This window comes from Quercus suber, unplaced genomic scaffold, assembly GCF_002906115.3.
Source record: "Quercus suber isolate HL8 unplaced genomic scaffold, Cork oak 2.0 scaffold_41, whole genome shotgun sequence".
NCBI lineage: Eukaryota > Viridiplantae > Streptophyta > Magnoliopsida > Fagales > Fagaceae > Quercus > Quercus suber.
The window spans coordinates 1,974,836-2,000,904 of NW_027069506.1; the positions used below are offsets into that span (position 1 = coordinate 1,974,836).

General features: G+C 33.5%; 1 protein-coding gene, 1 long non-coding RNA gene and 1 pseudogene across 2 annotated transcripts in view; all 3 read left to right on the forward strand.

Moving 5' to 3' along the window:
• LOC136066628 (uncharacterized) overlaps positions 1–12,642 on the forward strand; it is a 33,049-nt gene extending 20,407 nt beyond the window's left edge. The window contains exons 5-6 of the mRNA XM_065771279.1: positions 10,196–10,378; positions 12,449–12,642. Coding sequence (XP_065627351.1) covers positions 10,196–10,378; positions 12,449–12,642 — 377 coding nt within the window. The remainder of the gene's footprint in view (positions 1–10,195; positions 10,379–12,448) is intronic.
• A 6,477-nt stretch (positions 12,643–19,119) lies between these two features.
• On the forward strand, positions 19,120–22,068 carry LOC136066638 (uncharacterized). Its single transcript, XR_010628144.1, has 4 exons — positions 19,120–19,335; positions 21,095–21,130; positions 21,635–21,736; positions 21,920–22,068. It is a non-coding gene; the product is annotated as an uncharacterized LOC136066638 (long non-coding RNA).
• Positions 22,069–22,359: 291 nt separating this feature from the next.
• Positions 22,360–26,069, forward strand: part of LOC112025248 (glutamate receptor 2.8-like) — an 11,581-nt pseudogene continuing 7,871 nt past the window's right edge.

The window sequence follows — 26,069 nt, forward strand, 5'->3', positions numbered from 1 at the left end:
TTATTGTAAAAATGTTGTAAAAATTGTGTGCACTTATCATTTCTCAATAATAATAAAAAAAGGTGTAATGGATTTGTAGTAATGGAATTGCCGAAATAGGGAAAAAAATTTATGGCAATTGTGGCAATTGCCGAAAATGGAAGGAAAAAAAATATTGTAATTATTTTGTGGCAATGACATTGCCGAAATAAGGAAGAAAAAAAAATTGCTGCATTTTCCACCTATAAATGTTGTCTTCTGTTGAACACAATAGTTTCCTTACTATATTTTAAATTGATAATTACCCAAGTTTCGAGCTTAAAAATTCGTGTCTGCAGGAATTTGTTCTCCTCCATATGTGTTGGAGGCTGATTCCAATGTCATATTCGTTTAATGCATTTTTGAGGAATATATTCTCATCCAAATCTGTTGGGACAGCAAATTCAAATTTCACATTTATTTAATGTAGTTTTCAAAAAGAAGAATAAAGTTCTCGCCATTCTAGCTAGCCTTGCACTTAAGTTGTAAATCTCCAGCCAATAAGACAGAGGAAGTCCCATTTTCGGCAATGGCATTGCCACAATTGCCAAAAAAAAATTTCCCCCTATTTCGGCAATCTCATTGCCACAAACCCATTGAAACAATTATTTTTTTTCCTCCCATTTTCGGTAATGGTATTGCCACAATTGCTAGAAATTTTTTTTCCTATCTCGGCAATTCCATTGCCACAAATCTATTACACTTTTTTTTTATTGAGAAATGATAAGTGCACACAATTTTTACAACAAATTCTAAGTGTCAGGTTGTTATTTATTGTTATTGTTGGATTAAAATAGTAATTTCAATGTTAAATTTAAATTTGAACTAATAATAACTAGTTACCTGTGATTTGTTGTGAAAATGTTGTAAAAATATTGCGTACGTAACACTATTTTTTTTAATTCCTCCCCAGATTTTGGCATTCACCCTTTTTTTCCCCTCCCATTTTCAGCAATGGCATTGCCACAATTGCCACATATTTTTTTCCCCTATTTCGGCAATGTCATTGCCACAATTAGTTTCTTTTGGGCACCCCCACAGTCCAAGCACTTCTCACATTCGGTCAACATATTTGGGCAACACGAATTACAGCAATGCCATTGCCGTAATTCAACATTTTCTCTCTCCCGACTTTTTCTCTTTCTCTCTCATACTTTTGTTGGAATTTCAGCAATACTGTTGCCGAAATTCAATCTCTCTCCTCAATTCCCTAAATAAGTTGTAACAGTGCCTAAAATGCAAATAAATTTTAGATTTAGCAATATTTAGCCAAAAGACTCTATATATTAATGCACCACATTTCAGAAAATAATCCTACAATGCTTTTAATACTGTGTACATGAAAAATAATTGGGTTTTTAATACTGTGTACATGCGTTTTAGACAAATCTTAACGATACTATTTCTTTTGAATTTTACTATGTCTTTTTTTTAATTAAACACAATATGATAAAGCTAATATGTTCCAATGAAGGCATCCCGTAGCTATTTGAAATTCATAACCTGAAATGTTAATAGACATCTTCTCTGAGGTAAGAACAATTGGCCAAGTTTATCAAGTTTGCCACCAACTTTGACCATGTTCCGGCAATACAACTGACTCATTTACTTACAATTCATATACGCACTATTTTGACTTTCTATGGGAATTAAAAACAATGACAATTGAGTGATTTGTATATGGACACATCAATAAATGTCTATAGTGGACATGTGTGGAATTAATGGCACATTACTATTTGACAATTTAGTCTTTGATGGAAATTTATATAAGTGGGGGTGTATTAAATTTGATCATTTTGCTGAAGTAAGGTTTGTTTAAAATGTATTTTATTTATTTATATTATTGTAAATAAGTTTTTGTACATGATGATTCTAACCTATAAAACTTCACTTTACTTTTTTTTTTTTTTTTGGTCATATTCTTTTCAGTTTGTAACTAACTAGACATCACTTTTAGGAATTAAGGATTTAGCAACTTGTATGAAGGTTGCACCCCAAAATTTAAAAGAATTAAAATATGATACAATCTCAACATGGGAAGCAAAATAGGAAATCTAATGTTGTGTTAGCATTGTTGGGAAATTTAGACAACGGTTGATATAATTAACAAGTTTTAAATCCAAGTTGTTAATTAGATTTATTATGAATAAAACTTGTTAAAACAAACAAACATCAATATCATGTCAAAATCATGCAACGGAAAAATAAATAAGACAAGATATAATAACCTAGGAAAACCAATGAAACAAATTAGTTTCTCAGTAAAAAAACCTGGGGGGAAACCTTCGCTAAAAGCAATCCACTATAGTAAATAGAAGTTTCAAATATAGTACAAAACTTCTGTCCCTAAACTCTACAATCCCCGTAGATGAACTCACAGCAGAAACCTTCTACCGCTTCAGAACCTCTGAACTCTTCAATATATGAACGCCACCCTTTGATGATGTACAAATCCCATTACGTGACTAACCAATTGCGCAGATCCTAGTACGCGATTTTAATCACCAACTAGAAGAAGATGTTGGCTGCAAAGTTCTTCACTTCATCAACAATGAAGATCAATAAGCACTTGGTTACAAAACCCTAACGCGCAAAAGACGCAATAGCTTCTTTCAGAGAGAATAAGGCATCGGTCACCTTTTGCATTCATTCTCCTTGTATTCTCTTATGTGACGGCCTCTAAAATAAGTTTTATATAGGTCTAGGGTTGTGAGAAAATAAACCCTACACAAATACATAAGCCTGGCCCAAAAATCAGATTTGAAAATTTCGATTTCCGTAATCTCGATAGATAGCAGGTGTTGAGTAGGTGTCGAGCTTTAAATTTCGACAAATACAGCTATTGAGGAGGTGTCAAACAGGTGTCAAGGGGACAAAAACTTTCTCGATCGATCCACCAACTGTCAAAAAGGTGTCGAGATTGCGATAACAATCAACTGAAGAGCTCGATAAATAGCCTAGCTGTCGAGAGCTGTCGAGAGCTGTCGAGCTATTTGTTTGCAGGTGTCGAGCTATCTATCCAGCTTTAATGAACAGCTTTTCTTCACTTGTTTCTTGGTCCAATCTTCATGGCTTTAATACTAGACTTGAACAACATGTTTCTTGAAATATTAAACACATCCTAGATCTCCCCAATTACAAGTAAAGTGCGTTTTGTCAAAAGATTAGCCAACTACATAAAATATTAACATATGTTCCTAACATAATCCACATATGCATGTCCCTCCATTATTGGGTTACAAATATCATATCTAAAATAAATAAATAAAAACCCAAAATAATATAATGATATATTTGTAGAGATAGAAAGTTGGAAAACAATTTTTGAAACAGTTCAATTTTTTAGGAGAAAACTATTTTCAATAAATTTTAGAAAATAAATTATGAATTGTATCATATTACAAAATAATTATATATTCTCACGCATCGCGTGGGTCTGCAACTAGTATATTATAAAAGTTGAATCATCAAATTAGTGGTTGCATGCAATGATAATATGCGTTCATTCTCAAAACATACTACAATGACACATGGCAAAAAGAAGAAGGAAGCACACAATAATATCAATTTTTTTTCCTTTGTGAAAAAGGTACTACCACTATTACTACTACTACTACTAATTATTATTATTATTATTATTCAATCTAATTTTTCATTAATCTCAAGATGGCAACACATTGGTTTCTGGGTTGTGTATATGGGTCATGGGTCACAAAAATTGAGTTGATTTCAAGTGTTAATTGGGATGATTTGTGGGTCCTTTTTGTGGTGTTTGGTTTGATTTTGGCTTGTGGGCAAGACGATGGTGGTTAAGTTGTGGTCATGGTGGTGATTGAGATGTTATTTTTTTGTTGGTTTGATTTAGGCTGGGGTTTGTAGTGGTGGCGAGTGGGTGAGTTTTAGTCTGTGTGGTGGTTGGTGGGTGGGTGGGTTTCAATTTATAGTGGTGGATGTGGGTGGGCTGCGATTTGTGGTGGTGGTGGGTGTGTACCTTCTTTGATGAGAGAGAGAGAGAGAGAGAGAGAGAGAGAGAATTAATAGTGTTTGACTGTGATATGAAAAATAAGAATTGAGATGTTGGGTAAGTTGTAAAATAGTGAGTTAAAATAGATAAATTAGCTTTTTTAGGTGCTAAAAGTTACTAAATATTTTAGGACAACCAATGTGAATGCTTTAAGTTGAAGAGTAAGAAGAATGAGATTTTAAGATAAAAGTGAGGGTAATTTAGATTAAACTATAGTATAATTTTTATCTTGTAAAAAAAAAAAAAAAAAAAAAAGAAGAAGATAAAAGTGAGGGTAATTTAGGGAGACAATGTAAAATCATAAAAGCAATATTTAAAGATATCTCATTTTCTTACTTTCTTCCATAATTGCGGCTCCTGCGTTTTGGTATTGTGACTCCCTGGTCTCTTTGACACAACACGCTTATTTCCTCCATGTTAGAGCATTCAAGTCAGCTCGGGCAAAAATTCATGTCTATTTTAGCATAAGAAATTACTTTTTCTACTTTACATACTTAATTTTCAAAATATTCCCTATCAGATTATTTATTTTACGTTATTTTTCATTAAATTTTCAATTTTTCTTTATTTTTTAAATTGTTTCTCTTTCTTTGTACATAATAACCACATCTATCATTTTCTTTCATTCTCAAAATATGTAAAGAAAGAATAAGTAACTAAATACAAAATGAATAATGTCACGATTATTGTAACAAAATTATAAATTTATACAATTATATACCTATAATAATGTGAGTATTTTTAAGTAAAACTGTGTAAATTTTAAACTTTTTTTCTATTACAAACGAACTGATGTGAATGCACTTTGCGAGTTTATTAACTTGCCAGGCGTACAAATCACGTTCTCACAGTGCCAACATGACTTTTGGTCGAATAAGCTAAGTGCTAATTAACCAATTGGGCACAGGTCAAACTTGCATCAGCAATGGGAAATTTGATTATGAGACATAGATGCAAATGATCAATGAAATGGCCACAAAATTCAGTGTGAATACTGAAATTTGAAAGTCATTACCAAATTCCCGTGGGTCCAGTCCAACTGCTCTTGTTGCATTCATGTCGTGTGTAATGTGTCCGACCATAGCTATTTGAGCCTTTTAATAAGGCAATCAAAATGACGGCTAGCTGTGCCTGTAAATTTGGGCCACGCAAAGTAAGCCAGTCAACTGTCAGCTGAGGGACGGAGCTGTTCATTAACTAGGGGGCAGTGGCCCCCCTAGATTTAATAAAAAAAAAAAAAATCATAATAGTATATATATTCTGAATTTTTTTAATATTTAGTTCCAAAATAATTACTCTTGGCCACCGTCTTCCCAACAATTTACAAATTGGCCCTTACAACCCAACCAAAATAAATTTTAAAAAAAATGAAAAATAAAGTCCATCACTCTAGTTGATGGCCTCTCCACATACAAACAAACAAATTCCCCCAAAAACAAGTAACAAATCCTTGAAGAGTAAGATATATATATACATATATATATATATATATAAAATAAAAAATAAAACCTCTTTGGCATCCTGTTCTGTGTTGTTCTTGAGGAATGAGGAGACAACTCAAAACAATTTACCAATAATATCTAGAAAGTCACTCACTCTATTTTGTTTAGAATGTTTATTTGAGAGAGATGAAGGATTTGTACTTAAGCTTCGTTTGGATTGCATCCATGTCCTAGCACGTTTGCGTTTTCCTTTTCTTTCCTTTTTTTACCAGAAGTGCGTTTTTGGCTTCTTTTGTGGGTCCCATGCACTGTTTACAGGACTCACAAACCTCTTTTTTCAACAAAATTTTCATTAAAAATGAGTCTCACGACACTATTCACACATTTAAAAATTATTTTGCTACAGTGTTTTCAATTTTCAACAAAATAAGCAGTATTCAAACGCATACTTAGACTGCTCCCGCTCACTCTTATCTCTTTATTGTGTGTGGTTATAAGCTATTGAGTATGTTACTAAGGAGACTACGTGTGTGGCTATTTATTTTTTTAGGGAATACAACTATTTGACTTGCTAAGATAGTGGGCTACGTGTGTGCAGGGGCGTAGCCAGGAATAATTACTTGGGGGGGGGTCGGGTTGTAGTAGAATATACTAAAATATAATTCAACCGATTTTCATGTGATTCAAACCATGAAAATGGAAAATTACGACGATAATTTTTCAGTCATTTGTATGGATACTCTATATTTCTAGGTTGATATAGACCTATTATAAGATAAGCAGGTCAAATTTCATCTTGTTCGTTGATAGGGAATTCATATATTTATTTACGTGATCCTGGATCATGGTCTATCCCTTTAGATTGAATTCTTGAACATTTGGAGGGACATTCATTAGACATTGAAGTATCAACATTTGTTTCTACAAATTACCTAAGTTTTGAATGACATATAACTTTTTCTTAAAAAATGCATTAATTGCTTGTCATTTGCTCATTATTTGGCACCTAATTTCAATCCTAAAAAAAAATCAATTCAAAAAATGAGGATAAACTAACTTGGAAGAGAGATATAATAAATTATCATATAAAATTCATTTTTACACAGTCTCATGGCCCTCACCCCAACTGGATCCACTCAAGAGACAAACAACACAAAAGCCAAAAAGGTTGAGTCACAGAGTAAGTGGGTCAAGAATAAAGAATCCAATAACAATAAACACAAAAAGATAAAGTCAAATAAATATAAATTGCTTTACTGGCAAAAAATATCACATACACATACTTAATGTTTCTATTATGCTATTTAGTATTTAGTTCAGTTCTGGAGAAAAAGAGAGAGAACTAAGATGAGAATGATTGAATGAGATACCTTGAGGAATTGAGGTGAGGTCTTTAGGATTTGAGGTTGAGCGATGAAGGCTAGGCCAGGTCAGTGGCTAGTGAAGCTACAGCATCACGGCGAGCCAGAGAGGCGTGACCGCATGACGTGAGGACTGGGAATTTAGGCAATATGAACTGAGGCCGTCAAGCAAAGGGTAGAGGTGTGACTGCATGAAGATTAGGAATTTAGGTAGAAGCGTGAGGTGATGACTGAAGAGTTTGTTTTGTTTGATTAGGATTAAGGATTTCAGATTTGGGGTTAGGCTAGGCTGGAAGTACCTTTAGTTTAGAGGAGAAGAATTTTGTATGATTAAGGATTTTGGGCTGGCCGGCTGGGCTGAATGTGGACAAATATTTTTGTTTTATTTGAAGTTGTATTGGACTGGTTGTTGACAATAATTTAGGAAGGGGGGGCAGATTTAATTCTTGGAGGGGCCCATGTCTTTTTTTTATATACTCTAAGGGGAAATTTAAAATTTGGGGGGGGGGGGGGGACATGGCCCCCCCAAGGAGCTAAGTAGCTCCGCCCCTGCGAGAGTGGCTATTAAAATTTAAGGAAATACTTTTAATATATAACTTGTTAAATTGGTTTAACTTGAAAGTTGAAATGTCTTAGGTTTTTTCTTCTTCTTTTTTGGAAAACCTTTGAGGTATGGGCTTTTCTTATCTTCTCTTTGTATACATTTTTTTTTTTTTTAATCTAGCTATAAGGTTTAAAATTGATGAAACATTTGAAAATTAATTAAATAATTAACGAAACGAAGTAATGGAAACATAAATTTTTATAAGATAGTCTTGCCCAAAGTTTTCAACATGGGATGGAACGGAATTTTCTGAACTCAATTTAAACAATTAAAAGTTAACGACTTAACGTGTAGACCCCTTTACTTTGCAAAATACTAACGTGTAGTACCCTCTGCTTTTTCTAGTTAGCATTTGGCAAGGTTAGCTTGATCTCAGTTAAACATTGACAATGGCAAACCAGAAGCACCTGTTCTCTTTCCTTTCATTCTCTTACTCACCCTCTCCCTCTCCCTCTGCCTCTGGGTCATAAGCCTTTAGAGCACCCACAGCAAATGTGGGATATGTGCCAAATGCTAAATATTTGGCACATATCCCACACCAAACCAAGTTTGACCCCATTTATCAGACGTTCTAAATGCCATATTTTTTGCAACATGTTACAGTACAATCACAAATTTGCAACGATACGGTAAGCCGTGACATATGAATTTATTAATTTTTTATTCCTCTTTCACTCTCATATCTCTTTCATCTTCTCCTTCAGCTATTCAGTATTCACCACCTCCATCTCCACTCTCCCATTCTCTTTCTTCTTCCCTCTTCCCTTTTGCTCTATTCTCTTCCCATTCATGAATATGAGCCACCACCGATTTCCTCTCTACCATCACTGATCAATATCCTTCACCGGGTTTTTTTCCCCTTTTGTTCGCTCTCTCCTTTCTGTTCTATCGGCGTGGGTCTGGTTGTAGGTCTGGGTTGTGGTTGTGATTTCTGATTGTGGGTCTGGTTGTGATTTTCGATTGTGATTGGCCTGGGTGTAGGTCTCTAGGTTGTGGGTCTGGGTTATGGGTCTCTCCTCTCTATTCTATATCCCGGTGAACTGACTGAGTCCTTTCGTCTCATCAGAGAGTAGGCTCTTTGAATCAATTCTTGGCGTCGATTCGCTGTTCTCAGAGTCGCCGAAATCCTCTCTACCATTGTCGATTCGCTGTTTAATCTCAGTAATGTAAGCCCAATTTTTTTACTTCTCAATTTGAAAAACTGATGCATGCTTCTATTTTTGCTCTAGATTTGTTGGGCATTTGTTTGAATGAATCTGAAAAAATTGTGGGTTTTGAAAGATTTTGTGATTTGTTTGGTTATCTGTCTTTTTTGCCATGCCTTTTTGTTTGTTTGTTTGCTTTATTTATAAATTGTTAGCTTTTTTTTTTTTTTTTTTTTTGGGTTTTGGATTTATGAAATGATGAACTCAATTTTATGGTACATAGTATTGTGATGGTATGGTACATATAAAAGTTGGGTTAGTGAAGGTTCTTCTCAGTCAAAATATGGACAACTAAACATATATTACAGTTAGGGTGCTTGAATGATTAGAGTGTATGTGTGCGTGTGTAATCTATGTTTCCTTTTGAAGCTTCTTGTGAGTTCAAAAGTTCCTTGATTGGTGTTGAAAAGTAAACACAATGGAGAAAATCAAGGTTTTGGCCATTTTAAAGATAGCTATACTTGAATTCGAAGAGTCTTCTACTTCTTTACTTGCAGATTTCAATAAATCTTCCTATTTGAGCCACATCTTTTGGCTTGGGCCTCTTCCTTTTAAGAATGGAGAATCTGTTTTGGCCCCTTTTTTAGCATCATTGAAAGATTCTTTATCAAATATCTCTCAAATTAGATTTTTACTACATTTTATTTCTCTTTTTTTTTTTTTTTTTTTGTATTTTATGTAAATCTTGATTTTGAAGCTGGAGGCATTTCCCATCATTAGAAATATGCAACTATAATAGCATAATTTATCTTGAAGTGCATTAACATTTCTCATGGTGGCAGAAACCCACTTGTTTGGCCATAAAATATTTGAGTGAGATTTATTGGAATTTGATCTAGGCTGAGCCCATTAAAAGCTTTCAGGCCTAGAGCTGAGGTTGGGCTCAACTAAGGTCATCATATATTTAGCCACACTAGAAGCAAAACAATGCATCTTTGATTTTTGTATGTATTTGGGCTCAACCAAGAGGAGGTTTGTTTAAGCTTGTGAGTTGTCCAAACTATTTTGGGGAGGATTATCCCAAGGGAAGAAAAGCTGTAATTCCCTTCTTGTATTGACAAAAAAACTTTTCTTGTTTTGTTTTGGTTTTTGGGGATTTGGATGTGTAATTGCAATTATTACTTTATAAACAAAGATTTGGATTTAGCTATTGATTTTGATATGACAATGATGAATTGCTTATCTTTTGATGTTTTACAATGATATTGATATTGATATTCGGATGATATTGATATTTGGATGTGCCTTCTTCTCTCTTTTTTTTTTTTTTGAAGGTGACGGGTTCTAAGTTTTTTTATTTTTTTTTAAAATGTTTAAGAATAAGAAAATTTGAAAATATGATTGTTTAGGAACAAATATTACCATTAGGAACAAATAATAAAGAAATAATAAAATAAGAATTAAAAAAATAATATTTAAATGAAGTGGTAAAAATATAGAATATCTGATAAATGAGATATTATAAAATAATGTGGTAAAATAATAAAGTAAATTTTTAGTGCGGTAAAATGACGTAATTTTTGCAACTTCTACTACAGATGCTCTTAATGTCGCAAAGGAGGTCAAACCAGTAGGCGTGGTTCTTGATTTGGGAAGGGTGGCAGAGAGCTACATGTCCATGGCTCGCTCTAACTTTTATGCAGTGAATCATAACTATCGCCCTAGACTCACTCTCTTCGGAAAGGATTCTGGGGATGATGTCATTACTGCAGCGTCTACAGGTAGCTTATGAAATGCCATGTGTTTTTGTTTTTTAAAAAAAATTCTTGCCGACGCAATATATATAATTCAAGTTATTTTAAGAACACAAACTATTTTACAGATTCTTTGTTACAACTCTAACTTGGCAAACTGCAAATAATTATCTATCGCTTATATATAAACTTCTCATTTTTTCTTTATCACTCACACTATCACATTATTGTTGTAGTAAGAAGTTGTGAGTTAATTTGTGGTACTAAATTTTTTCTATATAATTCATCCAAAAAGTCAGGAAAGTTTTACATTACATAGCATATTAGGATAGTGTGGCCTTCAAGGCTGAAACTGTTGCATGGTAATAACATTTCTTTTTCTTTTTTCTTTTTTCTTGAATTAAGCATGGTAATAACATTTCTAATGTTAGTATCTTGTCAAGAGAAACGTATTTTTTTTCTATTAAGCCAGCTTTATGCATTTTGAGGTTCAATATTGCAACAATGAACTTTTTTATATATTTAAATATTAATTTTTTTTTACTAAAAATATATGTTTCATGTGCCTTACTCCTGTTTTTCTAGATGCAAAATTGCTAATTAAATTTTTGTATTCAAGTTTATCTAAAGAACCTTTGGAAGACTCGATTTTATATATATTTTTTACATATATATCCAAGATATATTTTCAAGTAGGCATTTATATACCTAGATCTGCATCACATAATATTATACTATATCAAACTATTGATTCAAAATCATATAATGTACATTCTCAAAATCATTATTACATAATATAATATGTCATATATGAGTAATGTAGGGGCACGGTTTACAGCCCAAGCCCAATATGTATGCGATTGTGGGTTAATGAGCCCAATACAATAAACTTGTAGATAGTGGGTCAAAGAACTGGGTCTTAGTGAATCTAACAATAGCTAGGATGGATTTGAAGGACAATCATGCAACAACAAAGCACGTAAGATTGGATGAATGCATTGTTCGAGGAGGCAAATATTTGCATAGATCAATGGAACTGATTACAAGTGTAATTCTGTTTTGCTACAGTGTTCTTTCTTTATTTTTTCCAACCCCCTTCTCCTTCAGGGGTCTCTCACATCAATATTTCACCATACTCTTCAATCCTAATGATCAAGTTTTGAATATGAATTTCACCAAGTCCAGTGGTATTGGGACCATCTATTAAGTTTGATCAAGTTTGACCAACTTTGATGGGCATTTCACTAAATCTAATCGTTTGATTGTGATCATAATTTACTAGAATTAACCTTTCATTATACTCTTCAAATCTAACGCTTAGATTTCAAATCTAAGTATGGCGTATGATGGACATGTGTTGTGTACTTGTATGGTTATGTTTACTCAATTTGACTATCTAATTGGTCTAAAATTTCACCAACATCAGTATGTCACCATACTCTTCAATCCTATTGATCAAGATTTGAATATGAATTTCATCAAGTCCAATGGTCTTAAGACCATTTTTTTAATGGTCGTGTTAGCATTTAGTATGCAAACAATGCACTTCATTTGTCATGTAAGCAATTTTCATCAGTGAGATGACAGTAAGGATCAAAATGGAACGCATTTTTCATAGGGACCAAAAACAAAAGGAATCAATATCGTACCGGAGACTGTTTTGGTTTTGTCAAATAAATGAAATATTTCGGTACCGATTAATACCGGTGTACAATTTTGAGATTACCGCTAATTTTATATATATATATATATATATAAATATATAACTATTTATTTACTTATTTATAAGTTCATTAGTCAAAATCCATATAATTTATTAAAAATATTTATAAGGTGACGGGTTCTAAGTTTTTTTATTTTTTTTTAAAATGTTTAAGAATAAGAAAATTTGAAAATATGATTGTTTAGGAACAAATATTACCATTAGGAACAAATAATAAAGAAATAATAAAATAAGAATTAAAAAAATAATATTTAAATGAAGTGGTAAAAATATAGAATATCTGATAAATGAGATATTATAAAATAATGTGGTAAAATAATAAAGTAAATTTTTAGTGCGGTAAAATGACGTAATTTTTGCAACTTCTACTACAGATGCTCTTAATGTCGCAAAGGAGGTCAAACCAGTAGGCGTGGTTCTTGATTTGGGAAGGGTGGCAGAGAGCTACATGTCCATGGCTCGCTCTAACTTTTATGCAGTGAATCATAACTATCGCCCTAGACTCACTCTCTTCGGAAAGGATTCTGGGGATGATGTCATTACTGCAGCGTCTACAGGTAGCTTATGAAATGCCATGTGTTTTTGTTTTTTAAAAAAAATTCTTGCCGACGCAATATATATAATTCAAGTTATTTTAAGAACACAAACTATTTTACAGATTCTTTGTTACAACTCTAACTTGGCAAACTGCAAATAATTATCTATCGCTTATATATAAACTTCTCATTTTTTCTTTATCACTCACACTATCACATTATTGTTGTAGTAAGAAGTTGTGAGTTAATTTGTGGTACTAAATTTTTTCTATATAATTCATCCAAAAAGTCAGGAAAGTTTTACATTACATAGCATATTAGGATAGTGTGGCCTTCAAGGCTGAAACTGTTGCATGGTAATAACATTTCTTTTTCTTTTTTCTTTTTTCTTGAATTAAGCATGGTAATAACATTTCTAATGTTAGTATCTTGTCAAGAGAAACGTATTTTTTTTCTATTAAGCCAGCTTTATGCATTTTGAGGTTCAATATTGCAACAATGAACTTTTTTATATATTTAAATATTAATTTTTTTTTACTAAAAATATATGTTTCATGTGCCTTACTCCTGTTTTTCTAGATGCAAAATTGCTAATTAAATTTTTGTATTCAAGTTTATCTAAAGAACCTTTGGAAGACTCGATTTTATATATATTTTTTACATATATATCCAAGATATATTTTCAAGTAGGCATTTATATACCTAGATCTGCATCACATAATATTATACTATATCAAACTATTGATTCAAAATCATATAATGTACATTCTCAAAATCATTATTACATAATATAATATGTCATATATGAGTAATGTAGGGGCACGGTTTACAGCCCAAGCCCAATATGTATGCGATTGTGGGTTAATGAGCCCAATACAATAAACTTGTAGATAGTGGGTCAAAGAACTGGGTCTTAGTGAATCTAACAATAGCTAGGATGGATTTGAAGGACAATCATGCAACAACAAAGCACGTAAGATTGGATGAATGCATTGTTCGAGGAGGCAAATATTTGCATAGATCAATGGAACTGATTACAAGTGTAATTCTGTTTTGCTACAGTGTTCTTTCTTTATTTTTTCCAACCCCCTTCTCCTTCAGGGGTCTCTCACATCAATATTTCACCATACTCTTCAATCCTAATGATCAAGTTTTGAATATGAATTTCACCAAGTCCAGTGGTATTGGGACCATCTATTAAGTTTGATCAAGTTTGACCAACTTTGATGGGCATTTCACTAAATCTAATCGTTTGATTGTGATCATAATTTACTAGAATTAACCTTTCATTATACTCTTCAAATCTAACGCTTAGATTTCAAATCTAAGTATGGCGTATGATGGACATGTGTTGTGTACTTGTATGGTTATGTTTACTCAATTTGACTATCTAATTGGTCTAAAATTTCACCAACATCAGTATGTCACCATACTCTTCAATCCTATTGATCAAGATTTGAATATGAATTTCATCAAGTCCAATGGTCTTAAGACCATTTTTTTAATGGTCGTGTTAGCATTTAGTATGCAAACAATGCACTTCATTTGTCATGTAAGCAATTTTCATCAGTGAGATGACAGTAAGGATCAAAATGGAACGCATTTTTCATAGGGACCAAAAACAAAAGGAATCAATATCGTACCGGAGACTGTTTTGGTTTTGTCAAATAAATGAAATATTTCGGTACCGATTAATACCGGTGTACAATTTTGAGATTACCGCTAATTTTATATATATATATATATATATAAATATATAACTATTTATTTACTTATTTATAAGTTCATTAGTCAAAATCCATATAATTTATTAAAAATATTTATAAGTATAAGTCTATATCTTAATTAATATGCTAAACTTTAGTTAAAAACTTAAAAATGTTAGCTCATCTATATATATAATAATAGGTGAAGTAGAGAGAATATCCAATTAGATTTCAATTGGATTATCAATTTTGTGCCACTTGTCCTAACCAAAACTCAAAAAAAAAAATCTAATTAGACTATAAATTTGACTCCAATTTTGTGTCATGTATTTTATCTAAATTTTCTAATTTTTGTACCCAAATAAATGATGCATTAACATTTAACATGGAAGCCAAGAAAACCATAATGATAATGTTCATTAGTCTAAGTAAGAACATCTCACCTGCACACTTTTATGGAGATTATAAATTGGACTCCAATTTTGTGTCATGTATCTTATTTAAATTTTCTAATTTGTGTGTCCAAATAAATTATGCATTAACATTTAACACAGAAACCAAGAAAATCACAATGATGATACTCATTGGCCTAAGCAAGAACATCTCACCTGCACACTTTTATGGGTGATCTCAATAGAGTCTGGAGCTCTTCTAATCCCACAACTAGAACCAAGGAGTTCAACGAGAAATACTATAAAAGTAAAACATCATGTCCTCTTAATTTCATATCGTCATCCCATGTCTCCTCCTCTCTCAACCTCTACTAACTAGATCCACACACTACCCTCTCCTCCTTACGGATTTCTCAGAGCAAGGCCGGGTTCAAACACAATATTCAATCCCACTCTTCCTTACTTCACACTCTCATACATTAGCACTTCATTGGAGCCTCCAAGAAGATTCTAAGCTCAATGATCAGTTCTTATTTTTTAATAGTTTTTAGTGTGTCTGGATTAAGATTTTGTTAATTTGTTAAAAGTGGACAAAAATATAATCATATATATTATATTAAGTTGAAGTTCAATTTTAGAATTCAAATCGAATCAAATTAATTTCTAATTGTAGTTTAATTTTGTGCTATGTGTCCAATTTGATTTTTAAATGTTGGTGTTAAGTTACCTCCATTTATAATGCTCAATGTGGAAACTGAATCTACCAAGATAAACATCTTATCATCACAATTTTGCAAGATTATTGTTTTAATCATTTTCAGGTGTGGATTTTGAGATTAAGTTGCTCACAATTGGTGGGAGAAGATTGAAGCTTACAATTTGGGACAAAGGCAACGGCTGGAATTATTTTGAATTATAGTTTCATTTTAATCTTTGATTAATGATGCTTTTGGAAGTGATAGTTTATGCTAACATGTAATCTTTCTCTTCTTTCTAGTTAGTCATTGCTTTTGGTGCATACATAGATTGTAGAGCTATTAACAATTGATGAAAGATATGTATATATGATTTTTAGTTATGTAAACTTTTGGATTTTAATAGAAACATTTAACTTCGGATGTTGAAAAAACAAGAAGGTAAAATGTTCTGTAAATTTTAATTTTGTGAAACTGATTAATGGCAATTTGAAGCGTTAAAAGAGACAACAATATTGACTTCGGCTTGAAACGTACTCAAAATAAACTCAAGGACAGTGTATTAGACATGTCTATAGGGGAAAAGTGCTATCTGATGGCATCTCTACTAAAAACTGTGAATTGCAACACACTTCTGATTCCAATACGCTATTCATGTCCAATTTTATTAGAAACTTTTAAAGAAAGTTCCATTAATGTCCCTTTATATATTTTAAATAATAAAATGCAACATTCTCTTTTTTTATTCATTATTTTATCTAATGTTATCCTATGTATGATAAACCAAAAAAAAAAAGAAGACCAATAGCATTGCGTAAATAATAAAATTCAATATATATTTTTCATCGTTTGATTTAATTCTATCATTTGTGTGATAAACCCAAAAAAACAAAAACAAAACAAAAACAAAAACAAAAAAATTGGCCAATAGCATCATTACAATTAACCAGTCCCGTGCGATAGCACGGAGTTACATACTAGTTTTAATAATAATAGATAGTTTATCTATTTAATAAATACTCAATAGATAGCTTTTTTGGAGAAAAAATAGATAGTTGTTTTTAGTTGAATTATTTAATAAATAATAATAGATAGTTTAGTTGCTTTTGATTTTCACCCAAGTCATCTGTAATTCACAAACACAACAAACTCGATGGAGTCATCAACATAAATATATAAAAGTGAAAACTATTAAATAATTCAACACTCACCAAACTTAATAAATGCTAGTCACACGTGTCAAAATATTGGTGACACCAATTCAAAATATCTTCTGATGCTTTGAGAAAATCAAAAGCAAGTTTACTATTTGGACCAAGCATATAAAGTTACTCAGCATTTACATTGAAAAAGCAAAAGGAAAGACCAGGGAAGAGTGGAGGGGGGGAATGGGCAGAGTAACTGTGTGTGGGAGAAGTAAGTAGTAAGTTAGGTAATATTTGTAAGAATTAAGAAAAATAGCATCTCAAGTTTTAAAAACTCGAGATCTATATTAAAAATCGAGTCTCAAAGACTTGCTTTGCGAGTGTTTTGCTGATGAAAATGTCACATAGATTTCGAGTTTTAGAAACTCGAGTTCTATGCAAAATAATATTTATTGCGATGGCTCCTATAGTGGCGTTTTTTAAGTTCTATAGTAACGTTTTAAATCCTTAGCGGCGTTTTTCTGCAAAAAATTTTTATAAGTGCCCATCCAAGTTCAGAGAGCCCTATAATGGCGTTTTTAAGTTCTATAGTGACGTTTCAAATCCCTATAGCGGCGTTTTTTGGAACTCGAGTCTTCAAAACTCGATTTCTACATGGATTTTTTCCAATTCGGACCCATCCACTTACAAATCGAGACTTAAAAACTCGAGTTTTATCTTGAAACTCGAGTTTTAGACACTCGAGATGCTAGTTTTCAACATTGTTTTGAAACGTGACAACTAACTAAATTTTTTTTTTTATATTTATTGTTAAATGGAAAAAAAAATTCAAAAGTGGAGTGTAGAGAACAAAGTAAGTCAAGTAACAAAACAGAAGAAGCAAATCGGTCATCGTTGAGTCCTTAAAGAAGAAGATGGTAAAAGAAAAATGTGAAGAATAATGAAGTCGAAGTCTTGAAGAAGAGGTGATTCTAACTTCATTTTGCAAAGCTATTGTTTATTTTTCTTTCATTTTTCTCTTTCTTTCTGCTGGGTATCACTCACATTGGATAATATAGCCAGCTATTTGGTTTTTTGAATGAAAAAAATAGCGTTGCGAAAACGTTTTATTTGCTCGATATTGAAAATGCAATTAGATACTACTTCTTTGAAACCGCAGATTTGTGCGATTTCTAAATGTGATTTAGCTGAAACAACTTTTCCAAACGATTGTGTAAATTGCGTTTTGAATCAAATCGCGCATTTTGCTCCAAGAAAACGCCTATCCAAATGGGCTCTTAACCAAATGCTATGACTATTTCACTGCTCAAGAAATAGGTACGAGGAGTTGGGTATTTGAGCGGCGAAAATGAAAAGATAAAGAACAGGGGTATTAGGAAGAAAATTTCCCCTCAATTTTTTTTCCTTTCCCGCACAAAATTCTCCAAAAAAATTTTCCCACTTACATTTTCATTTCCCACACAAACTGACAAAAGTTTCATTTGTCACACAAAGTTTTTAGGACAAAATGGGTAATTAACCATAAAATCCTAACAATATAATTAGTTGTCAACGTTTTCAAACTATATATTTTTTTAGCACCTCGAGTTTCAAAAACTCGATTTTGGCACATAACTCGAGTCTTTGAGACTCGATTTTTATGGCCTAATCATATTTGATGTGGCATATTTTTCCACGTGGTGACCACATGGAAATCGAGTTTCTTAGACTCGATTTCCAAATAAATATAACCAAATAAGAGAGGAACCATAACAGAGAACAACCCGGAGAAAAAAAAAAAACACAGAATGAGAAGAACCCAGAGAAAAAAGAAAAAAGAAAAAAAACCAGAAGGAGAGATCAGATCGGACCACCGCGCGCAACCCAGGGGCCCAGGCCTCGCGCGAGCCCGGCAGCGCGCGAGCCTGAGCCCGCGCGGAGGCCCAGGCCTCGCGCGAGCCTGAGGCCAGGCGCGCGAGGCCCAGGCCACGCGCGAGCCCCAGGCCGCGCACGAGCCCGGCGCGCGCCGCCCAGCGCCTGTCCCAGCCGCGCCTGGCTGGTGAGGCTCTCTCCCTCTGATCTGAGCTCTTTCTCTTTCTCTCCCTCTGATCTGAGTTCTGGTGAGGCTTTCTCTCCCTCTAAGCTCTTTCTCTGTCTCTCCCTCTGAGCTCTTTCTCTTTCTCTCCCTCTGATCTGAGTTTGGATCGAGAATGATGCGTTTGAAGTTTTTGAAATTTGTTTTTGGGTATTTCAGTGCATAGACTTAGAATATTTTTTATTTTTTTTTTTGTTAGAAATCGAGTCTAAGAAACTCGATTTCCATGTGGTCGCCACGTGGAAAAATATGCCACATCAGATATGATTAGGCCATAAAAATCGAGTCTCAAAGACTCGAGTTATGTGCCAAAATCGAGTTTTTGAAACTCGAGGTGCTAAAAAAAAATATAGTTTGAAAACGTTGACAACTAATTATATTGTTAGAATTTTATGGTTAGTTACCCATTTCGTCCAAGTTTTTTACTCACAAAACTCTCTCATTTTCTCTCTCTCTATCTCACACGGCCTCTCACATTCACACACACACAACCCGCCGGCGCTGACGAGCAGAGCCCAGCCCAGCGACGACGCCGACGAGGTCGAGCCCAGCCATGGACTCCTCTCCTCCTCGATCTCTCTACTGTCAACCGATACCCATCGGCTCTCTCTCCCTCACCACAATATCCTTTCTCCCTCTCTCCCCTTACCACCCCCATACCCATTCATTTTTCCTCACCATACCCATACCCATACCCATTCCGATTTTGCTTGGTAAGTTATTTATTTGATTTTTTGTTTTGATTATTGTGAAATTTTGGGTTTGGATTTGGATACTTAACATTAGGTTATTTATTTAATTTTCAATTTTGATTTTTGTAAAATTTGGGTTTGGATTTTGTGGTGTAATATGTAGATACTTTATTTTATTTTATTTTTAATGATTTTTGTGAAATTTGGGTTTGGATTTGGTGAAGTAATTTAATTTTTGTGATGCATATTTTAATTTTTGTGTTTAGGCGGCATTTTGTTATGGTTTGTTCGTACTCTTTCTTTTTGTTCATGTCTATATCACTGCACTATGGCACTTGGCTAGCGTGGTTTCTGTGTTGGAACCCATTTATGGGTTTTCTGCTATGAAAAAGAGCTATGAGTTGTTGAAGGGAAAGACCCTTATGCCTTTGGGCTTGTTTTTGTGTACTTGGCGATCTGTGGGGTTATTGGTGGAGTATTTGGGTCAGTGGTTGTGCATGGAGTTAAAACCTCTTTTAGTTGGCTGAAGTGTTTTAAGGTCCTTAAAGCTGATATATATCTGTATAAAAAAAAAGACTCCAGTATATCTGCTCTGCGTTTTCACTAGAAAAATTTAGAAGAAAAAAAAAAGTTGAATTCAGCCACATATACATTTGAAACTATTTTTTGGCCAATATGAGAAAGTTTGTCTTATTGGTGGAGATTTGTGAAGCAATCCGTTTAAATGGTTGGTCTTCATGCTTTTGTTGGTAGTATCATTTTATATATATATATATATATATATAATCTCTGTGTGAGTGGATGGCTGCTTTAAGTGGTCACTCTTTCCTCGGAGTAATTTCTTATGCGTGTGTGGATGGCTGCCTATATTAGATGACAAGCAGGCCTTTGAAAAGTATAATTGGACTCATGTCATTTTGACTTTTGAGTTCCTCAACTTTTGTCTACATTTTTTACGTGCAAAGGATAAATTTTTGCAAAGAACTTGTTAAATTTCATGTTATAATTATGGCCATTAGGCGGTCCTCCAAAAGCTTGGCCTGTAAAATTGCCAAGTTGGCAATCTAATAATAGTTGGATCCTGTTACCAATAGAAAAGAATTATTTTAATTGTGGTGATTCAAATGACAAATTGAGAATCCTGGTACTCTAGAGATGTTAGATGTATTTTTGGGTTTATAGTATTGTAGATTGGGATTGATTATTTTTACTTTGCCAAGGCTGATGTGCAAAAGCATGATTATGAAGGTTGCATCTTGGCTTATACTATATTGTAAGGAAGTCTGGGGCTTCCTTACCTTTTTTTATTTATAATATATATCTTAGATGAAAGATTAAGGCTTCCTTACATTTAAAAAATATATATATATATATCTTAGATGAAAGATTGAGAATGTGATCATGCATAGACGTCTGATAACACGTTGTAAGGTCCAAGTGAAGTACGCAGACTCTCTATATTATGTGGTTTGGTTTACCAAAAAAAAAAAAAAAAGGTTGTTGACAAACAAGTAGTTGCCAAAAGTGGGTGTCAAATTACCCCCATAAGCAAGTAGCTTTCTCTTATTTCTCCTTAGTCCCTCTCTCAAGCCATCTATTATTATCAATCCACCAAAAATAATAGTGAAGGATATTTTTGAGGATTTATATTGTTAGTAAGGATGGGAATGATTAAAGATTTGGGTAAAAAAAAAAAAAAAAAAAAAAAATGTTAGAGAATAGGGTCTTGCCCCTTTCCTCCAAACAGCATTTTGACCAAGTGGGTTTTTGATTTGTGCAGGTTTGGAGCTGTCTCCACGTGAAGGCCAACTGAAAGGTATTGTCCTTCTTTTCTCATTTTGTGCCATTGTTTCTTCTTTTTCTTCTATTTTTCATGATGTGGTCTTCTTCCTTCTTTATTTCTTTTAAATTTTTTTTTTCAACCTGTTGCTTCTTGTTCTTTGTTTTAAGAATTCCACCGTACACATATGCCTTAATGAGAATTGAGGATGCTCATATTTTTCTCCACTTGGTTACATATGCTTGCAATACTTTAATGTATTTTTAAAAAAATTGAAAAAGAAAAACCTTGACCTTTCGTTGTCTTCTTTTCCATCTGCCCATTTTGGGGACTTGGAAAAATGCTCTGTTTTCCTCTATCCAATACCAAAATGTTAGGGTTTTGTGGAGAATAGGGGTTCTTTACCTTTTCATTATGTTCAAATGGAATCTATCTCTTCCTTTGTATTTTCTTAGTTTGAGTCTTTGGTTGTGTATTATAAAATTATGAGTTTTGCGTGTTCAAGTTGTTCATTTACAATATTTTATTTTTCGTGACTAGGCTAGACTAGCAAAGGTCTTCACAATGTGCTTTTTGGGATTCCTTATGGCTTCCAAGTATGTCAACATTTTGCCTGCTAGTGGAAGGAAACTTTGAAATGGGGTAATACTTGTTGACCCCAAAATTTTGAGACTAAAGCTTCTTGTTGCTGTTGTTGTTGTTGTTGTTGTTGTTGAATGTGTCATGCTGATACTCACTTATTATTAACTTACTCTGCAACTTAGATTTACCTATCAGCAAATTTGAGCACCATAACTCATTGTTCCCACTATTTGTGTAATGCAGTTGGTCTTTCCACTTTTACTTCCATGTTTGATATTCTCTCAACTTGGTTTTACTTCCATGTTTGATATTCTCTCAACTTGGTCAAGCTATCACCATTGAGAAAATGCTTGAATGGTAACAATTATACTTTTCAATCTATGATTTCAAAGCAGCACCTTTTTTTTTTCTTTCTTTGTTTTTAATTATTATTTCATTCATTTACAAGTGGTTTATTTGGACTATGTGGTTCTGCCAAAGGGTATAATTTTGCTTAAGTCAAACGCATTTAACGCTATGGACCCAAGCTTTGGCCTTGTTTCTCAGATATTTACATATCTGTTATTTTACGTCTATTTTTTCACATAATCTTTCATGAGTCAAAATGTGAACATTTTTAAAACATGAATATTCCTGCATCAATTACTGATATTTTTGTAAAATATTGCAGGTGAACAAGTGCATGTGAATAAATATTTTTCCATTAAAAAGGGCCACGTAAAGCAGTCAACGGTCACTGCCCCAAACTTCAACAGTCAGCCGAATTTTCAAACAAGAAACAGTTGACATTGACAACGGCAAATATGAAGTGTAGAGTAGTCCCCTCTCGCTACCAATTTGCAAAGGTTTGACAATGGCAAACCAGAAGCCCCTGCTCTCTAAATTCCTATCCTTTCTCTTGCTTAGCCTCAGCCTCAGCCTCTGGGGTCATCCGCCTTTGGTGATGGCAAAGGAGGTCATACCAATATGAGTTGTTCTTGATTTGAAGTCCCCAGTTGGAAGAGTGGCAGAGAGCTACATGTCCATGGCGCTTTCAGACTTCTATGCTGTGAATGATAACTATAGCACAAGACTGTCTCTCCTCACAAAGGATTCTGGGAATGATATCATTGCTGCAGTATCTGCAGGTACGTTTCCAAATGTTCTACACATGTAACTAAGGACATGCTCACATGCTCAAGCTTGTTTTAGGTCTAAGCAACTCAATTAAGAATTGTATAAGGCTCCCACTAGAAGAGAAAAAAAGTACAAAAATTAATATATTAGTTTTTCCCCCAAAAAATAAAAATAAAAAAGGACTAAATTACACTTTTGACCTCTAAAAGTTTGTTGTTTTTATTTTGGTTCCTCAAATTTGAGAAGTTTCATTGTGGTCTACCAAGTTTGATTATATTTTCAAAATGATCATTCATGTTAAAATTATGATTATATTCACTATTTTCCCTGATAGCTTGAACTTTTGGAATGATTGATAATTTATTATGGTATTAGAATAAGTTCCTGAATTCTATCATTGTCTTTACTCTCCAATTTTAAATGTAAAAAATCCAATGTGTTGGACTACACTTTTTAAGGGGGAGTTTGAGCTCACATGTGAGGGAAAGTGTGATAATTATTATCAAATTCATCTTTTCATGACCAGCTTTGTAACTTATCCGACCATTAAGTGTGTTAGGAATCTCGTGGTTTCTAGTGGGGATGGATAGGAATTATAGGGAGATTTATGGAAATTGTAGGGAAATTGACTTAATTTGAGGTAGTTATCCTTCATATATATATATATATAGAGAGAGAGAGAGAGAGGCACTAATGCACTAAGAAGTTGGTTTTATTCTTCAATTGATATCTAATGTTAAATTACAATCATATATTTATAGGAAACCAGCTCTAATGTCATTGGCCTACATAGCTCAAAATAATTAGCTAGTTAATTTAACATGTGCTCTATGAATAAAGCCATGTGTTAAATGAGCTACATGTGCTTAAATCCTAACTAACTCATCCTAATTTCAACCAACTAGCTAATTACCTAACTAAAGGGATTACAATAATTATTTCATATTCCTAACAAAGTGCCAGTAAAACAATATAATTTCTTAATCAAATTAGTCATGGACATGGACGAAATGACCATTTAGAATGCGGAATCAAATTTGATGGGCCAAAATGAAAATAACCCCAAATTTTGAGATTAAAAGTTTAATTACTTTTAAAAAAATGAAGAAAAAAAAAGTAATAAGTTTTGCATAATAATTAGATGTTTAATATTAGGATCTTGTCAAGGGAAATATACTTTGCACTAGGAACTTCAGAATTGCTGCAGATCCTAGTCTTTATACCGTGCGCTTGACAAGCACCAAAAAATCACTCTTCATTTGTCTATAGTATTTTCAGCAAATAAGCCACCAACAAAACACATTCAGGGATTCAGGGGAATCTTGCTCCTCTATGTACTAACAAACTTCTAAACATGCAATCTGGTTCGTTTTTAGTTCAGAATTAACACCAGCCTTTTGAATTTGCATCCTCACCTTTTTACAAACAATTCTTGGCATGTTGATGCTCCAACGTGTTAATTTTCCATTTTCTAAATCATTCATTTCATTGTTGAAATGTTATTCAGCATTGGATTTAATGAAGAATGAAGAAGTTCAGGCCATTATAGGACCTCAAAGGTCAGCACAAGCAAGGTTTGTGATAGAACTTAGCCGCATATCTCAGGTTCCCATAATGTCCTTTTCAGCCACAAGTTGGTGCGGACACAAGATACAAGCCCCCAATTACACGCACGTATAGGAGAAAGAAGATGGCCCAACCTGTGGCCTTATGGCTAGGGCCTATTAGTCATTGGGCTTGAGTTTCAGCAAGCCCAAATATTTAATAATTAGGGTTTCTTTAGGGTTTTTTTATGTTAGCTATTTAAACACTTTTTGGGATTATTGTAATACAGTTTTGATGATTATTAAAAAAAAACGTGTGTTTTCTTTTACTGGTGCCGACTCCAGTTTTGCTTGGTGCTGACTCCAAGCAACCCTTAGGTGCTGACTCCTAGGGTTTTATCTTCTTTTATCTCTTATTCTATTGTTTTTGTGGTTGTCCTACGTCAAAACACCAAAGATGATTGTCATAGGATGTGACTATAAGTTTAACATCGGCTGTTAACATAGCAGAATCATCCTCCTCAATATGGCCAGAAAGGCTGAAGTTGAAAGAAATGAGAAATATAGACACAGACACTGATATAGACATTCACTCAAACAGGCAGAGAAATACGATATGTTGGCTTTCAGTTCTAAAACTTATCAATGCTGATCTCCTGATGCCTTTTCTTTTCTCTAGATGATTTATTGTTTAAAGAAGATTAATTACTTGTGTTTGAACTGCAGGGCAGAGGGTTATTGGAGAGCCAATAGTTTCTGGGTTAGCCCTTGATGAATCTGGGCTTTGGGATGCTGACTTCGTCACTGCAGCAAAGCAAGAAACCATTTTACTTTCATTTTTGCTTTATTTTTATTGTTTTTTCAATCTTTTGATAGACTCTTTCAGCTTTAAGAAATTCAAACAATATGATCTTGTTTCAGGTTTGTCATGAGTCCCCCTATTAGGGCATCTGGACATGACAAGGCTCTTCAAGCTGCCCTTTCGACAGGAATTTTGCAGGTTTCTACCTCATCATTAGAGAAGATAGTGCAACCATAACTTCTAGGACCTGAAAGAGTGAACATTTTGTGTATTAAGTAATATGAAAGTTAAGAAAGTCTGCCAGGAAGAATATTGGTGTTCTTATCTGTTTAATACACATGCAGTCTCCAAAATTTTGGCTTATAACTAGGTGCTACTAGCAGACTATATATCCTTGGATTCAGAATATTTTCTTTTGATTGTCAGATTGTCTAAGCCGTGACCTTTAATATATTGGTTTATGGAGATCTTTGAACTTGTTTCTCATGAAACCTTTTCATTTCGCAGCTTGTAGGAACTGATCATGCTACGTATAATTCTACACAGAAAGCTCTAGGGATTGATGATTTCCGAAAAATTCCAAATGGTGTAAATGGTAATCATGTATTTTGTTCCCTGCAATTTTTGAATTTATGTATGGTTCTGAGTCATTATTTGGGGCCAATTTATGCTATTCTACTTTGTAATGCTTCTCTGTGGCAATTGGTAATTTTTAGGTATTGAGGAGAGAATGCATTTGGTATGGGATATAATGGTGGTAAGTTGCAATGGATTTCTTGCTCATTCCTTCAAAAATATTCAGCTTGAATTAGAAGCTATTCTAGAAATTGCTCCTTTTCTCAGATTTGCGTATTCATGCAGGAATCTGGACAAATTTCTGCCACTGATTATGTTCGGATAACAAGCACAGAATGGTATGCTCTCTGGCTAT